A 22,711-nucleotide genomic window follows, 5' to 3' on the forward strand; every position below is an offset into this window, starting at 1 on the left:
TACATGAATCCCTATCAGCGATTGCCCACCTATTCGCCGCGGTGCAAATTTGCGCGCACACTTCCCACGGCATAAATTCACTTATTTCGCTTGTTACATCCTATCATCTAGAGTAAAAAGAAAGAGCGCCCAAGACGTTCCCATGGACGTTCCTAGATTATTACGAAACTAACAATTTCATTAAATCATCTCCTTCACAAACAGGTTCCCTTTTCATATATAATTATTACTTAACCGAGAGCCCGTGGAACACCTAAGGGTATCGATTATCCCGATGATTAAGATACAAAAATACTTCGGCCACAATGGCATCTAAATATAACTCATAAATGAAAACATCATTATTTCGAGTTACATAACCGAAACGCACTTACTATAAGTGTTCGATTTTCAAACGGCCGTCCGAAAGTATACGAAATGTAATTGTTATCATTCTGAACATCACTCATTTTAATTCGGTTTAGTCGTGGTACCATTGCCAACTCAGCTGAGTAAACATTCCTGAACCTTATTTCAACAACATAAGGGCTATCAATGGTAAGTTAAATTGCTGTTAGTACTCGTGGTTCATCAATTTATATAAATGGCTCATTACTCGGTAAACACAAAACTATTGCACAACCAGGTCCGGGTCGATGGACCACGTTTCCCAATATCAAGTGCGGGGTGTAATTTTTTAACCGATGCAAGTGCACGGTGCATCACGATTAAATAATTATGCATCGGCCGTTGCGCAAGTATGCACTATGGTAGGCGTATATAGAACAATAAATAATGATACAAAGATATCAATAGCAGTGCGTTGCGCTCGACGTAGGACAATCAGAATCAACTTGAGCAAAGTATCATGAAACATAAAAATAAAATTAAATGTAATTCATAAAAAGTATTCGATTTTTAGTTTGCCATAACCATAACGCAATCATGTCATTAAATGAACGCTCGCAAAGGTCAGTTTACTTCAGCTTGTTCTGAATACCCTACTTTGAAAAAGTCTCGTATCTAACACTGTTACTCAAAGTTGAAACGCAATAAGTCTGTATGCATCCTATACGCAGTTACCACACGTTTCTTGTTGAAACGCAATAAGTCTGTATGCATCCTATACGCAGTTACCACATGTTTCTTGTTGAAACGCAATAATTCTGTATGCATCCTATACGCAGTTACCACATGTTTCTTGTTGAAACGCAATAATTCTGTATGCATCCTATACGCAGTTACCACGTGTTACTTTTGATTTGCACAACATTACTTTTTTTTTCTTAAGTAGTGACGATATCGCTGAGCGCAACGCATTGATACTTAAAAATTTATAATACATTTTACATTTTTGATACACAGGCTGCGAACAGTAAGAGGATTTCAACAATAAATCCAATAATTTTATTACAGTCGTTGATAAACACCAACTCATTTCCGTGTCCGATTTCATTGCGAAACAAAATTTCCAGAATGTCTAAAGGCTAAGTTACATAACGATTTAACCGATCTGTCACAGATAGCTTCTTCACCGTCAACCTTGGAAAGGAAAGTGAAAGAAGTTGATGTGAACAATTGATCTGTCCGAGGGTTCAGAAGCGACATGCCATCATTAAGAATGAGAATCATTGGAAGAGGCAATGGCAATACCTATGTGTTGCAAGACGAGAAGATATAAGTTACTGAAGAGAATCTCAGATGACTGTACAGGCTTCTTTTCCACTGAGACCTAGATGAGCAAAGGTGAGCGGAGACATGCGGGAATCAACAATAACATTGGTTGTCTTCTCCGTTCCGTTGGATTACAAACAATGATAATTGGTTGATTCCCGCAAATCTCTCATCTCCGCAGCAGCAGTCAGAGTATTTGCAACGTTCACTAATAATTCTGTCATTCATTGCGTCTTGAATGAATGACTGAATTCTATAATGATTTATAAATTCGAATAACAATAGAACATTCGCGTAGTAATAAAAAGAAAGTGATGTCCTAATTATTGTGTCAAAAATTATTAAGCGACTGTCCCCCGTGTTCACTTACTTTCACTAACAATATCTTCATGTCCGTCAATTCGTCGTATCTAGGAATCAATAATGAAGTCATCTAATATAATGACGTTACGTTTCGGAGAACAATAGCCATTTCTGTCGCTTTTATCAACCTCAAGATATTGTTATATTATTCAAATTCCAAATGTAGATATGTAAATTAATGCCTTCTGACCGATAAGATATCGTTAACAAATTGTTCAGTTCTTGATGTATATATCTACAATTTTTGTACATAATAATACTTAGCTATATACCAATGAATGTACAAGAAAACGTTGATTCGAAGTAATTGTTTTACTACATGACATAACGTACATATCGGAACCGCCACGGTGGTCAAAAATATGTGAACAACGCTCCGATATATCTGAACTCCGAACTATGAATATGGCGACTGTACTGAATGCAAACACAACTTGCACTTGCAAATAAAACCAAGAAATAAGTAACTTCAGCAAATCAGCAGTGTAATACAAATAATTTAATTGTAGCACTGACCATGATTTATTTTTATCAACCACCGCGAAATGTTATATTTTAATAATATAATATAAGATAACGGCTAGTGTTACACAAATCATAGTAAGGTGCGATGCGAACAAACCGAATGTGTGATAAGTGTGATAAATAATTAATTCACGTGGTGCTAATTGAAGTAATATAAGTATCAATGTGTGCGGTCGGTCAGAACTAAAAAATATCGAGGGGTCAAAGTGTTTCGTGTTATCTGAACATGATATGACCATATTAAAATAACGTGTTTGCGATTTTAGTGTTTGAGAATTAACTAAAAATTCGATATGTAATGATTGTGCTCGCATCAACATCATATGTGAATGTTAAAATATTAGAATTATAAAAGCTCTAGATATAATAATTCTAGATAGAAATGTTGCCAGACGTATCGATTTTCTGAGGCGTGAGTTTCCACTTGAATAAATACATACATATAATCACGCCTATTTCCCGAAGGGGTAGGCAGAGACCACGGATTTCCACTTGCTACGATCCTGACATATCTCTTTCGCTTCCTTCACTTTCATGACATTCCTCATACACGCTCGTCGGTTTAGGGTGCTCTTGACCTGGCCTTTCTTCAGGATTTTTCCAATTTGATCAGAAAAAGTCCGCCGAGGTCTACCCCTTCCAGCTCCGTCTTCTACTTCTCCCTTATACACTCTCTTTGTTAACCTTCTTTCACTCATTCTTTCCACGTGTCCAAACCATCTCAACATACCTTTCTCAATTTTTGTCACTACATCTTCGTTCAGTCCACACTTTTCCCTTATCACACTGTTCCTAATTCTATCTTGTAATTTTACACCACACACACTTTTCAACGCTCTCATTTCCACTGCATTCACTTGACTCTGATGTTTGAATAAATAAGGGAATAAAAAGACTAAAAGGCAAGAATAAAATTAAGATCGTTAGTCCGACCTATTTGGCTAACCTTGTTTGCGTGTGAGTTCTTATTAATTTGTGTAAGAGTGTCCCACAATATTTAATTATTAAATTAATTATTTGCTTACTCTAAGTGCGGTTCCAATTTTCAGTAAACTCATACGCCAGGTCCTGTTCTCACGTAACTTTTCCTGACTGTATCAATATTGTGTTAACATATCCTAAATCAGGAACAAGAAATGCGATTTGGAAAACTTATGACCTTTTAATATACATAATTTTGTAGCATCAGTTATCAATGTTATTAAAACCCGCCCACATTGCATCCGAAGCAAAAACGGGAACCCATCAATTTCCGATCCATCATCGGCTTTCCCCACTCATTAGTGCGTCTAGAAAAATGTCTGTGCCCAAGCACAGGCAGCCTAGGTAGCCAAGTCACGAGGACGGAATTCTAATCGACAGTAATTATTTACCAGCCGCTGCCGTGTGTTGTGGTACGAGGTGCAAGCCATGTGAATCGAAGGAACGTTTAGAAAAATCCATACTTAGAAGAATTAATGCGTAATAATTAAGAGGAAATATCCATTTATTTTATCCGAACTACAAGTAAAATATTTACAACTAACATATTGGTCTTACTTGGAAATAATATCAGCCATTACTACCAGTATAGAATATATTGGGTGTCTTAAAATAATTTTACATATGCCAAATAAATAGCAAGCCATACTTAAAACTGGCGTTCAGAGAGGAATTGAAATATCAAATCTAATTAATTAGGTCGATGACTTATCATTATCACCAATCTACTAAACAACACAATTTAAATAACATTAACACGTGACTCATCTCGAAAGTATCAAACAGTAAACCACAAAATAATGAAACGAAGCCGATACTTTCACAAAATCCATTAATTTCTTCGTATCTCTGAATTTATTTTAGTCTTGAAATTCGGCGACAAGTGAGAACGAAAATACTTAATGAGAATATAATGTAAACTCATTCGCGTCCTATTTTTATTAGAAAACCGAGAGCTCGATTATTAATTAAGAATATGTTACGGTTTTGATTATTTTGATTCTACCTTGAGGATCTCTCACGCTGTTTGGTACATACGAAATAAAGTGAAATTTCGCGCGTGAGATGAGCGCCAATCACCAACACGATGGTCAAGGTCGTGTCAAAACCAGTTCTAAACCATAACTAGTTTAAATTAGAATCGACTTCAGAATTTCTCCAACAAGTACATGACTGGAAGAATCGTAACGCCTAGACAATTTTATGGATATTTTTTTCAATGGATTATATTTCAATATTTTAAATTGAGCGTCGGTGCAAATAATGGCGTTGATATCCGTATAATTGGTGTTCTAAAATATTAAATTGTCAATATTCTTTGCTACGTTTCGTTATTGTTAGCTTCAATAAACGTAGGTCCAAACGTAAACATAAGAACACTAATCAATGTGTAAACAGGTAACTATGTGCAGGCCAGGGGGCTTAGCCAAGAGGACAATCAAATAAAGTATGGAAATAGTCATGTTTCGTGGTATGATACCCGAGAAATATATTTTTTTCCGTGTTGCGTCCGTCGATGTACAACTGTCATCTTCTTTCTTTCTTTCTTCTTTTAAAATATGGCTTCCATCAAATCTATGATGATTTTGCCAATGTCAAGTTTCGTTGTAAGTTTTAAGATGGTTTTAAGTGTGCTCATAGAGCATGACGTTGTTCGGTAGTTGCTTTTAGTAAAGAGATCGCTGGACTTTACTAAAAGCCACGATGGATTGCCGGATGTTGATTAAAACATGGTTAAACGCGTTTCAAGATTAGTTTTTCATTAACTGCACACTTCCACGATAGTTCACTGCATAATAAGCTATCAATACTACACTTTGAACAACATAAATGAGCAAAACACAAAAAAATATTCTCGAGACGTCTTCGCCATCTTGAATCTCAACGACAACCTCAACTGTCATCTTGGCCCCGTAGCTACTCATCCAGGGTTGCCATACGTCCCGTATATACGCGACTGTCTCCGTATTTAAGTATCGCTGTTGATATGTGCACCACCATAAAACTTACTTTAAGTTCATATAATTTTCAGTGTGTATTCTTATTTTTTTCTGTAGGTAAATTCTTTCCAGCGCGTCAGTGTCAGTTTTTTAAAAAGCTCTTTTTCATTCAGTGTCAACTTTTAACGGAGCTGTTTATCAGGTATCAATATTATCATTATTGCCACTATAGAGCACGTAGTTTGTCAGCACATCGCGAAATCCGCTTAAGGCTTGGATGTAATCCAATTTAAAAGCCATTGCATTGCACGTGCATCGTATGACAACACTCGAAACTAAAATTACGAGTTTCCGACTGCTATCTCAAGTACCCCACAACTCATAATGTTCCATGATGATCATGATATTTCGAACAAACTCATTAAAAAAAAATTTGGGCACAATCTCACACCGATCGACCTAGACCCAAACAGAGCAAAGCTTGTACTATGGGTACCAGCAGTGACAGCATGGTTTCATTTTTATCGCTTGTCACTATGCCCTTCACTTTCGCACTTACATACTTTCTACCACCAATTTTCATGACACTACGATCCTTGGAAGAGGGTTAAATTAGTTACCTTAGATTCCATTACATAGTTACATAAAGGTCGACCTAATAAATGCGTGTTAAAAAAAGATCAATAATATGTCAAACTAAACAAATATTGATGCATTCACATGGTGGAAAACAGTCAAGTAAGTACGAGTAAATAAATATTCTTTATTGTACACCGTACAGTTAAAATAGACAGAAAATGAAATACACTTAAAAGCTAGGTAACAACAGGCGGTATTATCGCTAAAAAGCGATCTATTCCAGACAACCTTTGGGTAGCAGGAAACTATGAACTTACAACATTGAACGGGTAGTGCCGATATACGGTCAAGGAATTTAATTTCCTACCCATTTCGTACCTTGTCACAGTGACAAACAACATGAAACTCGCTAGAGACCTCATACTATTGTCACTGTGACAAGGTACGAAATGGGTAGGAAATTAAATTCTTTGACTGTACTTATAATTCAACAAAATGAAGACGCAAACAATATAATACAAACATATACGTAGATTTATTATACGATCATAAATAGAGGCAAGTTAAGGCAGCGGAAGGTAATGAGTTTTCAAAAGATTTTTGAAATTGGGAAGGTACTTAGCACGTCTATCTAAGTCAATATACATGGCGCTCAATAAATTTCTACTTTTTCTCGTCGGAATGTTAAAAACGTCGGAAAATAAATTGTGATTGCTGAATATTTCATTATTATTTCGTCATGACTCATGATAATGCTCACAAATCGGACATAACAGCCAGATAGCCTATCGGACTGACGAAAATACCTACTATGTAAAAAAATTGATTTGTGTGGTACAGATATACCTAATCCACAAATAATATCAGTGTTATTGTAACAATACGTTTTAACGAGTATAAAGTTTTTATTTCGCTAACCGGACAACATTTTTTTTGCATTCATTGACTTTGAACTACTTAATTATGGTTTTCATTATGATTGTTTCTTGTAAAAAATTGACAAGAAAATTACGTTGTGTCACTCCTAGTCCTAAGTAGGTACGATAATTCACTCAATGTACAGTACAGTCAATGTCAAAATGATACTAAGTATAATATAAGTATAATATAGTAGTGTGTAGTGTAGTAGTAGTAATGTTAGTATAGTATGTATATGTAGTAATATATAGTGACTAATGAATAAAATCATTTTTTTTATTCATAAAAGTAATTTTATGAATAAAAAATTGTATTGAATTCATATGAACTCGGTACTAATCAAGGTCTAAATTATCTATAGGGTATCAATTATTTGTCAAGGCTACAAGGTAGTTTTTGCTCTTCATACCTACTACATTATATCAGTCGTGAATGTGAGTATGTGGGTAAAAACTGGTTAACTGATTTTGATGAATGAGGTGGAAATACGTTTGACGTGAGTTACATTGCCTACGAACGAACTGATGGAAGACCGAAAGAGAGGTGGACGAGATAGTTAGAGCTGCTGGAAAAGACTGGATTACAAGGCAATGGATAGAGATACTTGGAAGGATATGGAGGAGACCTTTACTCGTTGAGAGGTCCTTAAATAAACACTTAAATAAATAATTATGTGCAATTTATTAATTTATATACAGTGTGTCCCTAGCCATTGGAGAAAGCCGAAATGTACACATGCATTAGGGTATTTAGAACCAGTGTACAAAGTATCATAACAGCCGGTGTAGGGGTTTCGAAGAAATTAACAAATTACCAATTTTGCTTTGGAGCAGCCTGTATGTGTTAGTAGCTCCTAAGGTAATATCCTCAAAAAAAGTATGGAATGTTATTCAACCTTTTTGATTATCTTTTTTATTTATGACACTAATAAGCTTCTGACTTTTGAAAAATGTCATCATTGTCAAATATTTCGTACAAATTGTCAAAAACACTGCCAAAGATTAACACAATATGTTTCTTTTTGTTGTCGATTATTGCAAATTACTTTTGTTCGAAAGTTTTTTTTTTTGTTCTAATTAAAAAAATATTAACATCAGAGCAATCAAGAGAAGTAACCCTACGTGGGATTTCAGGGTTTGTCCAATGGCTAAGGTCACCCTGTATATTTACTGCATAAAAAAGTACCAATTCATAAAAATTAATTTATATAAATAATACTAAAACTTAGCAATGTTATATGTAAGGTATAGTAAATGCATGAAATGTTTTTTTATTTATTTAATTAAGAACTGATACCGTCAACTGTGTTTGTTTGTTAAGGAATAAAGAGGTTATATTATTATTACATTGCCTACATTTTTAACCCACGTCGTAAGAGGTTACGAAAATACCATGGTCCGGTAAGTATTTCTAAGGTTTTGCTTGTTTACTTTGATATCTTTTGACTGTATGTATTATGCGAATATTGGATCAATAATTGAACCCGTGATCGATCTTCGTACGTAGTATAGAAATACCCGTACGTGTGTAGTATACACATTCTTTGATCGTCCGTCAACGTCACGTCACGCCCTAACCCCCGGTCTAAAATTAGCAAACCTTTTATAGGCTCTATTTACGCATTGGCGAATACTATGACAGGGTACGTGTTTTATACTTCATTTTTTGGCACCAGAAGAAGGGTAAACATAATAAGGGTAAATATAACAGTAAACAATCTTGACGAGTATTATTATTAAATACACTTTTGAAAAATAAGTCATAGCAAATATGAAACAATTATAGAGCCTATATGTAAGATCATTTACATTCTTTTGGTTTCATAATATGAAGTGTTTTTTTTTTATCTCTGCTCATTACGCCTCAGTCCTAGAAACCAAAGGGGAACCCGGCGACAGCCCCTTCCGCTTGCTCAGCCTGCCATTCAAAGTTTATGCACGAACTGTAAGTAGGTACATACAACGGTTAGATCTGCAACATAAAAAGTCGGCAATACGCGATATAATCGATATCGATAGTTGCCCCACACCTAAAGAAACTACGAAGGGCCTTCTAGATACATTTGAAGAGTGGCCTCGTTCAGGCCTCGCCTTATCTCCAAGAAGGGACGCTTCTTGCCCCAAGAGCACTTGACCCTGACGATCGATTGGTGAAACTAGGGTCAAACACTATTTATAAAAAGAATGTGAAAGCTTTTACCATTTTTTAACCAATATGGAAAGTGTAGGTTATTGTCCGCTACAATAAAACAATTATTTATGTTATTTCACTTACCCTTGCCTATTACAAACCATTAAATTAAGACCTTTATATTCGTAACGATTATGGAGAATCTAAGATCACTGGTTGTCTGAGGCGTATGCAAAGGTAGTCATAATCACAGACAATGTCTTAAACTTGGTCGTGTGCACGATTTCCGTGACCTGCGCGCTCATCACAATACAAAACTATTCTGCTTAAATCTAAAACGACGTATGTCCTATAGACATTTCCGTAACGTACGCTTTTTCAGAATTACAAAGTTTTATTATCCTTTGACGTACACTACTTGTTAAAAGTGAAGGATGTTAATTCAATGTCGTGTGAAGCGCGTAATGTATAATAGGTACATGTAGTATTTAATACTTGGTGTTCCTATTATAAAGAGCGTAAGGATTTCGCAGTTCCTATTTAAATATACTATTGTGTAAATGATTATTATAACTCTATGAAAACAAACAATAGATGAAAATAGCCGCAGGCTACAATTGTTCACGTTTTCAATAACAAGTAAGCTTTAATAAAAATTTGCCAATTGAGAATATTTTTTTTTGGAATTGCATTGTCTTAGGTATTTTATTATTTGCCGTGAAGGTGTTCGCTACGCGCTATTGCTATTGAATTGAATCGTTATAGTAGTATTTGTCGTTACATTCTTTTGTTACACCATGAATGAACGACAAACGATGAATGAAAGATCAACAGATAATACTCGTAAACGTAGAACCTTTCCTTCCAAATTTTTTGGATGGATCTTGATTTTGTCGTCTGCTTTTTTTGACATGTGCTCTTCCCCTTGATTGTGAATATAAGTACATTATAAATTATTGAGTTCATCATCGATGAATAAAGTCTATGTAAACAAATCTAAGTAGGTAACTTGGTATAAAATAGAAACAGTTCTAAAAGATAGACAACGCACAACTTAAATCGTTGAAGGTAGGAAGAAAATTTAAAACATACATTTCTCAATAACAGATATTTTGAAAACCGACCTATTGGGTTGACAGTTTTAACCAGTTTAACCACTACAACGCAGACGGGTTCTCAGGCAGAAGTATGGGAAACAAATGAAAAATGGTAGCTTCGGACGAGACTCTAACTCACGGTGTCTATTTTTTATTTCTCCTTCATTTTTCAAAATGACTGAATGGTAAACAGTATGAAGCGTGGTAATGGTAAATGCAGTAAAGCTACAGGTTGTCCTTGAGGCGCGGATCGATACGGCCCGGAAGAAGACGCCCTGTGGCCCTGCGCCGCAAATATCTGTGATACGAATTAGGTACTTGACACATGTTGAATATGAACAAAATATAGCTAAATGGATAGAAAATGAGCCATCCATTATAAAAAAGTGGAATTTAAAAAGACATATCTAGATTAAGTATAAAAAAATTCAAGGCTCAAAAATGTTTTTTTAAATTTTGAAAAAATGGTACCATTCGGTTCCATACATTTTATTTAAAAATAAATTGTATGGCAACTACGAGTATATAAACGCAATATTTCAGGGTCAAAATAACAATTTTCTTGATCTTCCATACATTTAGGACAGACTAATGTAATGTGACTTCACATTACAATATCATTTTGTTAAAGGCGTTTCAATCGCAGAGTGCGAGGGTCAGACTTTAACTCTCTTTTCTGACCTTTGTGTTGCTTAAATGCCTCCTATATAGACATTTGATCCTCAGGAAAATCGAAGATCGATTGACATTATTTACATAAAACTGTCAAGTACCTAGCCAATTGTGTTCGTCAATTGGACCTCACAAGTTTTATCTACTTACTTGTTACTCGTATGGTTAGTAGTGTCAGTACCATAAACTAGTTTTTTTTTTAATTTAACAACTGTGTTTAGATTCAAACATATTTAGAGCTTTTTATAGATCAACATCTAAATCCGCGTCTAATTCATCGACATCATCTGTAACCTTACCTATTTAATTGTTTTATATGTAATTTTATATTTTAGGCACCAAGTAGATTTTACGGTTATTTACTAGACATGATAAAAGGTATCTCGCATTCATGTATTTCTCGCCAATTTAACTAACAAGTCGCGTAAGCAGAATAAATATTGATAAAATACATATAAAAAATGTATCAACTTAACACCACTGCGTATTTACACACGGCTCCAGAGTTGACAAAGCAAACGCTACCTAGAATGTAACCCAACCAGCCATACCTGGAGGTATTCTAGGAATACATCTACTAAACACAAGGGAATTGTTACTTTATTACTATTACAATTGGGTCGAGAATAAGTGTAAGTTTAGAAGCATCCCAGGCAGGCGTCCCTATTGTTGCGGCAAGTTATTAGACACTTATAGACGTTATAGTTAAACGACACTGAGACTACTAATTTCTTAAACCTCGTATTTCTCTCTAAGTATAAATGCAAAAAAGACCATATCACGTACTAAATAGGGTCATTATTTCTAATGAAAGCAGAAAATAGAATGAACATAGTTAAAAAAGTATCAATTTATCGGCGTGGCAAAAAGGATTCCCAGGTCAATTGGTTTTATTTGATTCCACCAAAGAAACCGTAAACGTGTTTTTGCTAGACGATACACCATTAGAATTTATAGCCGAGAATAAATAACACCGGTTCGGAGGTAGACGAACTTATTAGTTAATTAATGGAAATTTAGGATTTTATTACGGAAAGGAGCGATTATGTTGTTTTTCTTTTAGTTATTACTAAAATCGGTGACTTATTTGTTGTAAAAATAAGCTAAAGATCGCGACACAAAACAATAATAGCTATTATAGCAATAATTAAGTAATTAATAAACTGTGTACATTAACCTAATTATGTTTATACACTACTTCTTACCTCAGGGACCATAACTATTATAGATAACTTATTAAATGATTATGAGTAATTGGTTATTTTTTTTGTTTCTTTTAATAGTAGCTTATTTTGTGTCCCATGCGTCAAAGATCTCCCCTTTCTGCCGGCCGCCACTAGCGCCGCTCATCATGGTTTTTGGTGCATGCTCTCGCCAGTCGCTGCAAAATGCCTCGAGATCGCCCCGCCATCTCTTTTTAGGTTTGCCTCTTTTAGAACATAATTTAAATTTTCAATCGATTACCTGCCTTTTATTAAAATAATACATTACTTTCTAAGTAGATTTACTTATTACTATTCAATCGTTATCACACGTTTGGCCCTAATCCGTTAAAACATATTTCGTTTTAAACTTCGCTGTACCTTTACGGGTTCAAAATCATAAAATAACGACCCTAAAAGCAAAAATAGAGAATTGATAAGCAAACATCTTAAGTCAAGGTAGCAAGGAACAATTTAACATAGCAGATTAGCAGGTTAAAGTAAGATTATAAACTTTACACCTACAATACAAGGAAACCATTTTAGAGCAACAATGAACTATACCATAAAGTTTGACTTGAGATCAAACTGTAATAGAGATCTTTATCTTCGATTATCAGACGATAGATTATCAAAACGTGTGGGCACACTATCGGTTTTCTCACAAGATGTCATAATGTTTGTGACACCGTTTGTTTTGAATTTTACACAATTGAATACACTACAATTCCACTACCTGTAACCGAAAAGTACTATCAGAACTATATTGGAATGTCCAGCGCTAGCACGGTCGCATTTTAATCACCTCTCACCATGCCTGTCAAGTTCTATATATATATATATATATAGCTATCCATGCCGTGATCGGCAACGGCGACCCTAGCTAATTACGAGCGTGAGCTCTAATATGGCTTGCAAAGCCGAACTTACTTTTAAAAACTCTATCGCAGGTGGGGCAGTAGAGTTGGCCAAGTATATTATAGGTGTAATTATAGGAAGGTTTCGGCCGGGATTTACGTATTTGACGTTTCGCGTCAAGTTCTAACAAGTGCGAAAGTGACAGGCATAGTGACAGGCGATAAAAATGCAACCATGCTGCCAAGATGACAAGCGTTGATAGAAAACGCCAATCGAAACTTCAATAATGTATGTAAATAGTCACGTGCCTTTTCGTGGCATCTGTCAACCCGATACTCGTACATTTTCCTTTGGCGTTTGTCGATGTACGATTGTCATCTTGGCTAGGCCCCCAGATATAATTGGTACAAAACTATCGATCTAGCCGATGTTACTTGTTGTTATAGTATCGTCCGGTGACCACCAAAACTCGCAAATTACAAAAAAAAATAGTCAAAAAATTACAAAAAAAAAAAACAAACATTAACCTTGTTTTGGTACTGACTGCTAGTGCTATTACGGTTACGGTTCACTATGGTTCTCAACTTGTATATAGTAATTAGTCAGTTTTGGTTAGGTTAGGTTAGGTTAGCCAGTGGCTAATAGCCTCCTTGTAATTATTAATCTTGAAGTACGTAATTTGAATTGAAATCAACAGATTATATTTATAAATATAATATTCTGAGATAACAAACAAAAAAGTAATAAATTACACAAAAGATCCCTACGGGTCGAAGTGTGCAACCCCCCCTGCTGGTGACTGCTTACCATCAGCTTGTTTGCCACCGTCGTGGTATTTAAAAAAAAAACCTAACTTATTTTTTATGCATCTCGCTCGTACTGACAAGTGCGAGCAAGATGTACAGAAAGTTACGTAGACGATTGCGTATATGTCAGTGTTGACACTGTCAGTGACTCGTGGTACGAGTACAGGTGTGTACGTAGCGGAAAGTTTCAAAAACTTTGGAAATTTCAAAGAACGTTATCTATCCCCATATAAAAATACTCATATTAGGTATATTCCGAAAGTTTTCAATATGGAAATTTCGCAATTTAGGTAACTTTCCGATGATATATCAGTATTATCAGCACTCATGGTCTTATGCATTCCTGGTCCTGTTTTCTTCTAGCATCTAAAACGCGTACATGGCTTTTTGGTCATCCCGCCATATCTTGCAAAATCACACGACTCGCCGTCTTCCATCAAAACACTTGGGTAGATGTTTATCAATGGCGTATCTCGTCGATCGATCACTTTCTTTGTTTTACGTTGCAATTTACGTCACGGACCTTGAAACTTTACTTGGCAAGTTTTATTTCAAGGTTCAAGGGCATAATAGCGTGATAAGGTGAGTTACGTAAATTAAATTATAAAAGTCGCTTGGGGATGAAAAATGGGCTTTGCGACGAGTTCACGGTCGTTTTTTTCGTGATTGTCTAAAATAAAAAATATCTCTGATCGCATAAGGGTCTTAATAATTGTAACTAAGTAATAAAACTCACGTGTCACGTGTCACGCGGTTCTATAGGGTGACTGCTATAGTTATTGGCCACTCTTAACAATAAGACTTCTTGGCTTGTTTCATTCTGATTTGTTAGGCCAATTAAGTACTACATATGTAGTGGCCAACTATAGTAGTCACCCTATATTTATTACTCGTATATGTGCAATCTTATCGGTAGTCAGTAGTCACCTACCGTATCTGACTTTGGAAATTTTCTTACATTTTGGCAACATACAAACCGAAAAGCAGAACTTTTACTGAATATGCCATGAACTCGGTCACGCGAGATGTTTAATTTTATGCTAACAAATAAGTTTGGTAATAACGGTTCTATCGCTGCATTGCAGGTTAATCTTGGCACGAAACCCATCCTGAAAAACTAACAAAAACGTACACAAAAACTTATTTAAATTGCCTTTTTTGACACATTTTTCATGTAACTTTTTTCGACAGTCATCAAACAGTAGCGCGACGAATACCGTACAATACAAGTGACGCCGCGGTTGCAAAAACAAGCGCCGATCATAATCTAAACACAACACTGGAAACGGTACCTCATTAAACAGGCTATGATAGAAACACGGTACAGGTAATTTAGTATCTTGACTTCGTTTACAATAAAATATGGGATACAAACAATATTATATTGTAAAGAGACTTTATATTCAACCTTTGTATTCAACCTGTCCAAATTTTGATCAAATTTGTATTTGCGTCCCAAGTTTTCAATGAGAGAGTGAGACGCAATGCACATTTGATCAAAAATTGGACAGGTGGAATACCACCCGAAGATACACAGTATACACAATATAAACATAGAGCTTTAATATTTGCCATTTCGGAAAGAAAATGCAAAGCTCAAAGCAGCGGGCGTGGCTGTGAATTGGGAAACTATTTCGAACTGAGTAACAAGTCTAGTGCGTTATTGTAACTTCGAATAGCAGGTTAAAATGTAATAAATCCCAATTTATATAATATAAGTATTATTATTTTAATAGTAATCGATAATCAACATTTTTCTAAAACATGACCGACAAGTAATAACTATCCGATGCGAAAGATACAAGTAGAGTCAAGGTATTAAATATCGATACGGACAAAATGCCAAAAATATTTACACACTACCTTAATATATAGGCAATAAGGTCGTGTGTACATATTTTTGGTACTTTGTCCGTATCGATATTTAAAACCTTGACTGTGCCATGGTAAGTTAAGGTACTGTTTATAGCCCTACTGCGCTAGAACCATTGAACCTATAACTAATAATAGACTTTCGAGGACCGAGACCCATTTCCCATAGATGGCGCATCTCCACACAACAATATACAAGCAAAAACCCACAGAAAGAGTTAATGGATTATTGTCTCTCGTGTATTCTTTCTTACAGAATCGAATGCTTAGAACCAATGTATTGGTGACCTCTTCTTACAAAGCAATTATAAGAAATCGAGAGCTCTTAAAATACTGGTTATTTGTACACCTGTAATAGTTTTTTGCCGCATCCGGAGTTGCGTGGAGGAAATGTCTTTAATTCCATTCAAATGTGAAGAAATGACATTGAAAATACTAAAGAGTTAAGACCTTTTGGGATTGAATGTTAAGATGGTGGAACTGTAAGGTGTAAGCTATGATTGGATTCTCACGAGATGAGGAACTTTGCATGGTGATAAATGAGTTTTTAGCTCTGGGAAGTTGTTAGTTATGTGACAACAGATTAGTAAAAAAAAAGTTATGGATTTATTAGCTAAGTGCACACAGTATCTTAGTCTTCAGACAAAAATTCTTTAAATTAATATTTTTCACAATTATGACTTTTTCACTTGGGAAATTGTCAGTCATCAAGATAGCTATGATAGCCTCCAGACAAAACATCGTTATATCAATATTTTTCTTAATTACCCATGTGTTTTTCACTCTGGGAAAAAGTTTTTCGTGCCATCAGTAGTGTTTGACAAAAAATGGCAGTGTCCTTAGCCTCCTGATAAAGTCTAGTCTAATTCGTTAAAAAAAATGTATTTTTAGTTCTGCTGAGTTGATAGTGATAAATTACAGGGTGTCTGGACATTCCTCTAGACAAGGTTGAAATCCTAGATAAGGTTGGTTCCCAATCATTTGTTGTATGTTGTATATCAACGTATCTATTTCTGAAATTAATTATGCAAACTAACATGGTATCCGTTTAAATTCTTACCTCTATAAGAGCTAAAAAACCCCGTTATTCAACTCGATATGCTGTTTCCATTAACAAGTCAACATTTGCCTATCACCCTGTCACCCGTCATTGTCACTCAAGGTTTTTGTATTTTTTAAAGTGTTTATATTTAGATACGTAAAGCCTCGCCTAGCCTTAGCTTAACCTTTTGCATTATTCTTTGCTTCAAGTAGAAGTAGATCTTATTTATAAATGGATAAGTTTTTGAGGTTCGGAGATTTCTGGGCATTGAGTTCATATAAATAAAAAGTAAAATCGATATACATTACGGCGTCGGCTTCTCTAATAAAACGCTCTTCTTATTATATTATTTCATACTTCATTTGATTATACAAAAGGAAGAATTAAAAAGAGTAAGAATGTGCGTAACACTGACCCTGACACAAATCGAGGTTGTACAAATACAAAATAATTACCTACTAGTTTCTCCTAGGCCACGGACTCATCTACAGTCCTTTCTAGAGTACAAAACAGAGGGCCTACCGCATACACCGCAATTGCTTTCCCTTTTACTCCAATAAAGGCGTAATTAGAGTGACAGAGAAAGATGCCCGCAATTTGTGAACTTCAGTGTTCGCGGTAGGCCCTCCGATACGGAAATGACATTGGATGACAACGGTGACTCGTGTTTTTGACTAGTAATCTTCCAAAGTACCTGTTTCTTTTAATTTAGGTAACGTTTCGGTGATGACAAACGAAGGACGCGTTTGAGACGAAATTGTGTTTTTAAGTGGTGTTTGTTTTAATTGTCATTTCCGTGCATTAAGTCGTAGTGCCTTATACGATGTGGCGATTAGATTCGTATAACTTAAGTTTCGATTATTGTTTTAATTTGAAAGCCCTAAATAACAGTTTTAAATAGTTCACGGTTAGTTTCACTAGACTTAAATCGACCGGGTTATAAACCGTGATTACCATTTATGTTGTTTATGAGCTCCCGATATTTCGACGCAGTTCCCTGCATCTTGTTCACGGGTAAACATAGGTAGGGTGTTGAAAGCCCTGGCTATCCTAGCGCAATCAATTACCTTTTAGATGATGCAACACGCACTGCACCTGCCTAAAATGGGTCACTCTGCACAACACGGGCGGCGAATTGAAATTGCGACAATAAACGCAACTAGGAGTGGCGGATCGGTGTCAGGAGGCTCATTCAGTTGTCTCCATTTGATAAGGTTTTGGTCTAATTTTGATACGACCTGCTGGAAAAGATATTTTAGGCTGCGACTGTCAAAGTACCTCTTTCATGGAATTAAAGGAACCACGGGCAATTCACGCGGGTTTTAATTTCAAGCTCACGATCCACCACCCATGTGCCCAGATTTCCAACACTTTCTCGTCTGCAGAAATGATGGTATGGGATTTATATTTTCCTTATATGTACATTCAGCAAAACAATCAGCTTAGCACTCTTGCATACAAATGTGTATGCACAATGCAAGGATGACAAGCTAATAGATTTGCTGACTGTACAACCACCATTTTCGTCTTGAGGACATTCATCTTATCTACCATCTTACTGTACCAACTCATTGACTCGGTTAACAATCTTGCAGTACACATACAGCCTCCGTGGGCGCTATCGAGACTATCTGGTAGTACGAGGACCAATAAGTGTGATCCAAGGATGTATAACGCAAAAACTCTCCTGCTGCTTAAGCTGCAGCTGTTTATCTCACAAGCGCCTCCCGACATCCGATATCGGAAAGGCGCTTCCAATAATTTCAGTCACGTCGGAGCCCCCGTCAGCTGTCGGAATCGGACCGATAATACCTATTTGTTTGTGACCGCTCGATGCTCGAACCGCTCGAAGATGGCGCCCTCGCGGCCTTACCTGGGGACCTTCCGCGAAAACCGAAATGCGCAAATTGCGGGATCTTTCTCTTTTACTCCCACTAAGACGTAATTAGAGTGACAGAGAAAAATGCCCGCAATCGACGAAGTTCGATTTTCGCCTTTATAGCCCTGTAGGTTCGGATCGGAAATTGTGAAAACGCTCACGATAATCGGTGCTCACGGTCAATGTCGTATAAAAATAAAATGAAAACTACATTACTACAGAATCGGCCCACAGGCTAGATACATGGCACTTGATACTACAATCACGCAAAATGGGTTTTCAGCAGGATTGAGTTACATGTGAACACAGAGCACTATTGGAAGAACTAATTATAACGCAAAATAAGCTTATATGAACCGCTAAATATATGATCAAGTTTACACGGGTACACGCTGTATGCGTGTCATCAGCGCGAACCTTCTGGACAAACCATAATTATACAAAGTAGCATGTCAATTAAAGCCGTAAGTACCTAAGTAGTAATAACACTTAACGTACGTAAGAATTAACGAATTACGATTGATTGAGAGCTGCCTGACTGCCTGTAGGTATATTTTAGTAGGAACTTTGGTTTAGATACACACGCCTATTTCCCGGAGGGGTAGGCATCATCATTGGGCACAGCATCTTTGCCGATGGTAGTTGCAGCGACTAAGGAGGTATTTTGAAGAAATAGTACAAAATAACTTGTGTCGTATTCGTATCTGATAAAATGGTACAAAATAACTTGTGTCGTTCTGATACGTAGCAAGTAGAAACTGTAGCCTATTTGTTTTCGTGGATTTGGAAAAAAGGATAGCTCTGTATGCCATCAAAGAGTTTTTACGTGTATCTACCCATTAAATTGAAATTGCAATAAAAGCAAATAGGTGGGAGTCGCGGATCGGTGTCAGACCTAGATACAGTCAGATACATGGAACTTGATACCCGCACAATCACGCGAAATGGGGGATTGAATTACGTGTGTATATTTTAGCTGCACTATTTGCTAGGAAGAATGCCATTGAAAATAATCAAAACCAACGTACATATAAATCAGATAAATGTTGTAACTTTGGAAAACATTAACATTACAGGTAAGATGATGGTGGCAAACAAACATACGGCCTATCTGGCCGGTCAGGATGTCTCAAGTAATTAATTATTCATTTCGCGTTCGCTGGCTAAAAGTGATAAGTGCGGAATCTATTTTAATGTTTATATAAAGCCTTTTATTGCAATATTTACTAGTGCAAATACTTGAGTCAGGCCAAGCTAAGTTGGCAGCGATTTTGATAGCCCAGCCTTTGCAAGTGTTAATTAAACGTCATAATTTCATAGATGTTTGACGTTTAGAATTTAGAATAAAACTTGCACTGTCTGGGCTATCAAAATCGCTGTCAACTTATTTTGGTTTGACTCTAACAGAAAGTAGTTTTCACGAGTAGGTACAGTCAGCTGCAAAAAGAGCGTAGTACCATATTTATGAGACGATTCTCTCGATACATATTTTTGCAGCAAAAGTAGGTATGTATCGAGAGAATCGTCTCATAAATATACTACGCTCTTATTACACTGGAATAAGATGCTAAAAATATGTCCCATTTTTGAGTAAGATGTGTACACCCATATTTTTACACTTGACTGTACCATCACTTCCATCAGCCGTAAAAGTTCATGGTGACTTTATCAATGAACTCATTCATAATTTCTCCATGCAATTTCGCAGCTCACTGTACGTGCCGCGTACGTGATTAATGTTTAATTGATTATCATTAGTCCTATAGTTATAGATGATCATCGACTGCGACAAACAAGTGCCGTACGACACGCGGCGCTTATCAACAGGTAATCAGTGTAATCACATATACAATGACGAACTGATAACAGGAAGACTTTGATATTCGCTCCTCGAGAGGCGACCATCATTACGAAATAACAGCTTTTACCGACAAAAATGTAAATGTAAATTTTTATTAGCCACGTTATCGACCGAGATGGTAGTTTCTTTGAAAATTTAAAGTTAAGTTAGCCGGTAATATTTGAAATGCGGATTTTTATTTCGCCACATTACCAACGCATATTTGCAATATTGTCTTTGAACAGCCGCTTTATGTGTTGCCGACCTAACTGTAAGATCCCGAGGAAATTTCAAAGTGGATATTATCAGTACGATGGCATTTGAGCAGGAATTGAAACACCAACACGTAGAAATAAATTACGATAACATTGCACCGCATTTAGACAATTTGCAAGGATATCGGTGATGGTTGTTTAGTTTTGACTACCTGTTTATTTACATATTTACCATTTTTTTCGGTAGGTAAGTAGGTACTATACAATTTATTAGACACTTCAATTAGTTAAAGTAAACAATAGCACCCTCGTACTTCATGATAACGCTTGTTCCACTTAATCTACCGACTATTATGTTTGTTGTAGTCATAAATTTCGCTGTTAATCAGAAACTATCAATCAACTACAAAGAGAACGTGAATATTTCGGAAGATACAGCTACCTAGCATAAGTAAATACGTAAAACAACATACAACATGTATTTGATCTATCGATTTTGAAAGATATTTGGCTGATAAACATTAACATGTGCATGTTTTCATACACTTTACAAGTAAACTCAGGGGTATGTAGGCTTTCGCGGACTTACCTCCAGGCTGAACCAGCGTATTCGGATGCACGTAGCCATCCTTATGCAGCAGAACGTGCCTCGGCTCCGTCACCAAATAGCAGGTGTTTCCGTCAGCCAGGCACTTCTGGAAGCACCTGGCCGCCTGGTAGGCCAGCGCCCAGGCATGCTCCTCACTTATCGTCGAGTTAAACGCCTGCAGGATCTGCTGAAGCGAAATGCACTCGGCAGCGTCCAGCGCGAAATCCGCGCCCGAAACGGGCCCTTTACGCATCATGGTCCTAGCCGAAACCCATCCTTAATAGTATAAATCCACTGTAACCACGATCACTGTTGATTTTATTATATTTATTTAATCACACCGAAAACACGAATGTCATACTTAGAAACGTCACTGTCAATGGGGTGGGCGCGATGTAGCGCGCTTGCGCGGAGTGACCGTGACAAACGTGTAGTCGCGGCGACGGCGCGGCGAATACTGACGGACGTCATGGACGACGGAGTGTCGGAGGACCGGAGGCTAGAGGGCTACGCCGGGACGAGCAGAACTCACTGCCTGGCCGATCCGGGAATAGGGGAGGGTTAATGTTGCCCTTGCCCTTGAAATCTGTTCATAATTTTTAACTCAATCATGAGGTTGGGTAGGGGGCCAGGGGGAAAGGCGTAAAGGGAAACAATGCTTGGAGTGTTTGGACTGGCATAAAGGACTATAGTATTTTTCACATAGATTATTACTTAGGTATATGAATAAGTTTTTGGCAAAAATTTCATTTTTGGTACAAGCTTTTATCGCTGACTGCCCTTTTTTTCCACAGGCAACTAATACTCTTCGAGACAATTCTAAAAACCCCAATCACAATTAGGTTGCGTTGTTTTATCACAGAGTTCCTATGGCTACCTCCTGTCTCCATCATCAGATCAGCTTGATGGTACCATAATATTGCATGGTCACCCGACTTACATATGTAAGTATGCAAATTTTCAGCTTCATCGGAAACAGGGAAGTGGGTCAAATTTAACTTGCAAGATTTGTCCCATACCTACATACTAACAGGGCAAGTTAAATAAAAGCTTGTAAAAATACTTTTCATCACACTTGCTCGAAAAAGATCTTATTTCATGCAGGTGTTCTGAAGGACAAAGGCCTATATTGTTCCCACGGGAGTTATTGATTGTGAAAAAAAGTCTCTCTCCCTAGGGAGTTATAGCCTTTTTCTTTAATTATGTCACTTATTCATACAAACCAAGTAACATAAATGAGTTTTACTTTATAATACTGACGTTTATAATTTAATATATTTGTTTATGTTTAAAATTATTTAATTTAACAGCCGATTAATAGTACATAATGATACAAGTGTGCTAAGTTGGTTATTAACTTATTATTACACACTAGGCGATATTGTGCGCGCGAGCTGTAAGCGAGCGCGCAACAAGAAAGCCAATGTGTGTAATCACTAATCACCATAGCACACGCGTTTCATACGACATTTTTCAACACACTTGCGAGGAAAAAACAAAACTTATAAATTCGTTTTTTTTTTGTCAAAACAGTAAGTACAATTTCCATA

At 36.5% G+C, this 22,711-nt stretch overlaps 1 protein-coding gene across 4 annotated transcripts in view; it reads right to left on the bottom strand.

Annotated features, from left to right (window-relative positions):
• Positions 1–22,189, bottom strand: part of LOC133518101 (protein spire) — a 265,504-nt gene extending 243,315 nt beyond the window's left edge. For all 4 annotated transcript variants that reach the window (XM_061851682.1, XM_061851684.1, XM_061851681.1 and 1 more), the window contains exon 1: positions 21,162–22,189. In XM_061851682.1, the coding sequence (XP_061707666.1) occupies positions 21,162–21,417 (256 nt within the window). In that variant the 5' untranslated portion in view covers positions 21,418–22,189. The remainder of the gene's footprint in view (positions 1–21,161) is intronic.
• Between the last annotated feature and the right edge of the window lie 522 nt (positions 22,190–22,711).

The sequence above is a fragment of the Cydia pomonella genome, chromosome 5, assembly GCF_033807575.1.
Source record: "Cydia pomonella isolate Wapato2018A chromosome 5, ilCydPomo1, whole genome shotgun sequence".
Taxonomy (NCBI): domain Eukaryota; kingdom Metazoa; phylum Arthropoda; class Insecta; order Lepidoptera; family Tortricidae; genus Cydia; species Cydia pomonella.